General features: G+C 38.1%; 1 protein-coding gene across 1 annotated transcript in view; it reads right to left on the bottom strand.

Moving 5' to 3' along the window:
- The window catches only part of LOC106877266 (ubiquitin-related modifier 1), a 6691-nt gene extending 3526 nt beyond the window's left edge, over nt 1–3165 (bottom strand). The window contains exons 1-2 of the mRNA XM_014926130.2: nt 3104–3165; nt 439–512 (exon numbers count right to left, since the gene is read on the bottom strand). Coding sequence (XP_014781616.1) covers nt 439–512; nt 3104–3135 — 106 coding nt within the window. The 5' untranslated portion in view covers nt 3136–3165. The remainder of the gene's footprint in view (nt 1–438; nt 513–3103) is intronic.
- Between the last annotated feature and the right edge of the window lie 2260 nt (nt 3166–5425).

The raw sequence follows: 5425 nt of genomic DNA, 5'->3' as shown, positions 1-5425 counted from the left end.
ATCATCATCATCATCATCGTTTAACGTCCGCTTTCCATGCTAGCATGGGTTGGACGATATATATATATATATATATATATATATATACATACATTTGTGTGTGCATGTGTGTGCACATGTGTTTACATATGCGTGTGTGAGTGTGTGTGTGTGTGTGTATGTGCTCTTCATATCAGCCATATAACTAAATTTTGATCTCAACAAAATGTACTGGCTTCAGTCCTTGGAGTGTGGCGATGCTGGGGCACTGCCTTCAAAACTACACTCACGTCAATGCCTGAAGGATGTAAAGCCACATAGTCAAATACCACAAGGTATTTTTGTCCACAATCAACTCTGTTACCTATCGACCACATACCAAATACTTGATTAACAAACCAATTACAACAACAACAACAACAACAACAACACTGAGAATTTAGATAATGATGTATTTACATTGTTTGTTATCTTCGAGGGGCAATTTGATCTGATGTTTCTTGATTTTGTCGAAAAGGAGTTCAGCACCACCACTGTCAAAGAGAAACTAGGATCATTACATAAATTCCAACAAGTTGACAATCATTGATCGAATGGATAAAGCTAAATATTCTGACACTCCACTGCTTATGACACTGCACTAGCTTAATAAATCTACTGTAATAATACTCGTGTTTTTCTTCATCACAATATATGAATGAGAAAGGAAGGGGTGATGGCAAACTGGTAGTGGGAGCATTTCAACTCTATGTGAGCATGTGTGTGTGTGTAAGTAAAAGGAGGGTACATGAATGTTTGTGTGTGCGTGTGTGTGTGTGCAATGGAAGTGGAATGGTGAGCATTCAATGCTGAAAAGAAAAAATCAAACAGCATTTCAACTCTGTGTGAGTATATGTGTGTGTATGTATGTGCATGTTTGTTGGCACTCCGTCGCTTACGACGTCGAGGGTTCCAGTTGATCGGTCAACGGAACAGCCTGCTTGTGAAATTAACGTGCAAGTGGCTGAGCACTCCACAGACACGTGTACCCTTAATGTAGTTCTCGGGGATATTCAGCGTGACACAGAGTGTGACAAGGCTGACCCTTTGAATTACAGGCACAACAGAAACAGGAAGTAAGAGTGAGAGAAAGTTGTGGTGAAAGAGTACAGCAGGGTTCGCCCACCATCCCCTGCCGGAGCCTCATGGAGCTTTAGGTGTTTTCGCTCAATAAACACTCACAACACCCGGTCTGGGAATCGAAAACACAATCCTATGACCGCGAGTCCGCTGCCCTAACCACTGGGCCATTGCGCCTCCACTGTATGTGCATGTACAAGGGAAGTATGTGAATGTTTGTATATGTGAACCAGCGTTCTTTCAGTAACAAATGATGATTGATGTCACATCTCAAAAGACAACCACTGGATAACATTGACATGAGTATCAATTTGATTTACCATCCATAATTATCTATAAAATACTACAATTAGCCATCATTTTTGACGGCACGGGGCCAGCTAGTAACAATAATAATAACAATCCTTTTTACAATAGGTTCAGGCGGCAAGTTGGCAAAATCGTTAGCACACCAGGCAAAACTGAAGACAGCTAAATAGCATGACTATAATACGTCTATAATGACTATATGCCCTGACAGTGTTTGCTCAGAGGTTAAGAACGAATGAGAATTCTGTAATGCAATCATTCTATTGTTCCAGTCCCAAGTTGAATTCCAATTTGTCCCAAAGTTTTTGTTCTGACATAAAATTAACAAAGTGAATGTTATTTATCTCCCCCTTGATCTCTGATAGCATCTGGTAAACGCCAGCCAAGATAGTGTGCATCAGTCAAGCTTTACCTGCTAGAAATAGCAACCCAGATGCTTTTAAATCAGATCCCAATGTTTAGATGTTCAAAAACCAAATGAAAGGTAGATTCTCAATCCCAGGATCATCCTGATTCCAAAAAGGTATAACATGTCTATATAGAGCAAGTGAGATATTGGGGTCCCAGATGGACAGACAGAATTTTGCTTTTATTATTGTAGATGGTACTGGGTGATTCATGGAAAAATTTGACTGCTATATTTAGCTGTATGTTAAGAAGCTTGCTTCCCAGCCACATTTTTCTTGGTTCAATCCCACTGCGTGCCACATTGGTCAAGTGTCCTTTACTATAGCCCCAGGCCAACCAAAGCCTTGAGAATGGATTTGAGAGACAGAAACTGAAAGAAGCCCATCATGTGTGTGTACGTGTGTGCAAAAAAAAAGAAAAAAAACAGACCAACAGAATAATTATCGGGCATAAAAAGAGAAAACTTAAGTATTCTATTGGTCTGTTTTTTTTGTTTTTTTTTTTCTTCTTTTTGGCTGAACTGCTAAGGTATGGAAATATAACTTTTGTTTGATAAACTTTTGCTTGGGGTTAATTAAAAATTCTTCGAGGCAGTGCCCCAGCATGGCCGTAATCTATGACTGAAACAAGTAAAAGGTAATAGACATCAGATTTCTAGAACGATAGTAATAGAAAACAATTCGGGAACTTATTGACATCCTGAGCTTCATCTGTCCAGCAGATATCGCCGCTGGTTAATGGATGGCTCTTTCGCCGAGGTTGCACAACCATCACGCCGCTTTCCATGGCTTTACCCGTACACCAAGGCCGGGTGACAGCGAGATGTTATTCGTTGCCAAATAGCAGGTTGTGTTTGAACCTGGGAGGCTAATATCCATATTCCTTTCTTGAATCTATAACTAAAGCCGTTACTGTATCCACCGGAGACCGGAACTCTAACAAATTATTTATAAATCACCTGTTATCTCTCTTACACAACGTAAGTCAACTTTTGTAACCCTTAACTACGATTCCTAAACTGTAAGTTAATTTTTAAAAATTCTTTGTCAAACTTGCAACGGAGGCTAGGATATTGATATTAAAGCAATTATTTATGTCACAGTGCTTGCTTGATCGATAGAAAGTAGTATACAATCTAATTAAAACAGGTCGAATCTTGATTACAAACTATGTACACAATTTAAAAGTTACAGAAAAAACTAGCGCCTAAATTTAAATGATCGGGCAAATCGAATAGAGTGGAAGAGAACAGAAAATACAATGAAAAATATCTGTCGACAAAACAAACCTGAATTCCAGCGTGACAGGAAGATCCGCCATATTTTAATAAATAAATCGTAGTTGCCTCCCTTGATTTAATCAAGTCAGTTGAGAGTCACCTCCCTTGAGTCATTTTTTCCGGTAAAAATGTAACGAGTCTCAAGGAAAATACCACAAAATAACAATTAAAGTAATTAAATTCATTTTAAATGGCTTTATTCAGTGACATACATGATTTGTACGCAATCACAACACGATTTATATTATGATATTTCACGTATGTCAAAACAGAATTACGTTTTATTTAATACCAGGCACTCAAAGGAAAAATCATTAAATCAGATATTCAAATCATATCAGTTACTATTTCTTATTAATTTGGTTACGAATTTTCCACTTGTCAATACGAAGTTTTCTCTAGTTATTTATTACAAAAGGTCATTTATTCTATGAATTTCAATGCAGATAAATGTCATATGCAGGAATCCCTCGCCATATTGCGGTTCACCTTTCGGAGTTTATTATTTAAGCTTACGTCGATTCCTCTACGGTGTTGTTTTGCATATATAATATAATAAATATATTCAAATTATTAAAATAATTCGCGGATTTTCCCTTATCGCGGGATGTTTTAGAACGTAACACCCGCGATAATCGAGGGATTACTGTGTTCCAGTCACGAGATATCTTTACTTCTGACGCCAATTTGAAAAGTAAATAATAACAATAATAAATAAAATAAATAAATAGATAAAAGGAAGCTCCATCTATGTACACTTCCTCATTTACACATTCCAATGGTGGGCGGACGATACGGTTCTCTAATTATTTTAGAGGTAACCCTAAAGCCCTCACTACAGTATTGAAAGTGATAGCGTGACTGAGATACTGGAAACAGCTAAGCACCATCATGAGATTCACATGATACTTCGGCGAGACGGAACGGCGACGACGAAAATGTCTTCGCCTAAATGCCCACACCCGAGACACCTCGGGGTTTAAAATGTAATTTGCCGACAAATTGCAGTATTTCAGTATTTTGTTCCGTTCATCTAAGAAGTCAGGAACCCCCACCACCACCTCCACCGCAGCATTAAGGATGTGCGGTGGAAAGAAAAGGGTCGTTGATGGTAGTGATCCATATGAGGTATCCATATGCGGATCCATATGCGCATATGAGGATCCATATGCGGGCCAACACTTCTATGTTGGCCCGCATGGGTAATAAGAAAACAGATCCATATGAGGTATCTGCCTCTATCTCAAAGACGAACTGTAGACAGGAACTTCTCTGCAGGATAGCTAATGAGATGATCGGACGAAAAAAGGGACTTTCGGTTAGGCGGGAAAGGAGTATTCGCCTTCACGGTGTGTAGCTGAAGGAAGCAAAAATTAATAATACATCCCTGTGGCTCCAGAATTGAGGTATTTACGATGGCAAGAGTTTGTTTACTGGTTAAATTTATCTCATTGTGGAAGTCATTAAAAATATGATAGAATAAATCACTTTCGATAGAATTGGTATTATTTCAAGAAAAAATCTGTCCATCCATATTTTTTTCTTTCTCATTTTACGCTTTAATCCAAATATGAATTTGTATTTTTGGAGAATGATTCAGATACTTTTACCAAGCTCCATAATTAAATTATACGAGTTGATATCAAACAATGGGTATTATTTTTTGCATCAAATCTTGAAGACTAGTTAAGGTTATTAGTTAAACAGAAGACAGGCTTCTACACAGTTTCCGTCTATGAAATTCTACTTTATTATGGCTATATATTATTCTGACAACGCTAAATATTTGAAGATATTGTACATGTACCAAATGGATTTTAGAAAACAGTATTGGAATCATTAGGCATTTAAACTGAATAAGTGGAACTCCGTCGGTTCGACGAGTGTTCCAGCTGAACCAGTTAACATAACAGCCAGCTGATGAAATTAATGTGCAAGTGCACTCCACAGACACGCATACTCTTAACGTAGTTCTCATGGAGATTCAGCATGAAACAGAATGAGACAAGGCTAACCCTTTGAATTTCAGGTACAACTCATTTTTGACAGCAACGTGATATAAAGTGTCTTGCTCAAGGACACAATGCGCCGTCAGGTATCGAAGTCACGACCTTATGATCGTAATCCGAATACCCTGACCACTAAGCCACGTGCCTTCACACTGAATAATTACAGGCCACTTGAATATATATTTTGACCACCTCAATATTTACTGACCATTTCACTTACAGTAGTCCATCGCCATATCGCGGTTCACATATCACGGTTTATTATTTAAGCTTATGTCGATTCCTTTGTGGATTTTTGGGGGTTTTTTTTTTTTTTTTGCAT

The sequence above is a fragment of the Octopus bimaculoides genome, chromosome 23 (assembly GCF_001194135.2).
Source record: "Octopus bimaculoides isolate UCB-OBI-ISO-001 chromosome 23, ASM119413v2, whole genome shotgun sequence".
NCBI classification, from domain to species: Eukaryota; Metazoa; Mollusca; class Cephalopoda; order Octopoda; family Octopodidae; genus Octopus; species Octopus bimaculoides.
This window is presented reverse-complemented; position numbering and strand designations above follow the sequence as displayed.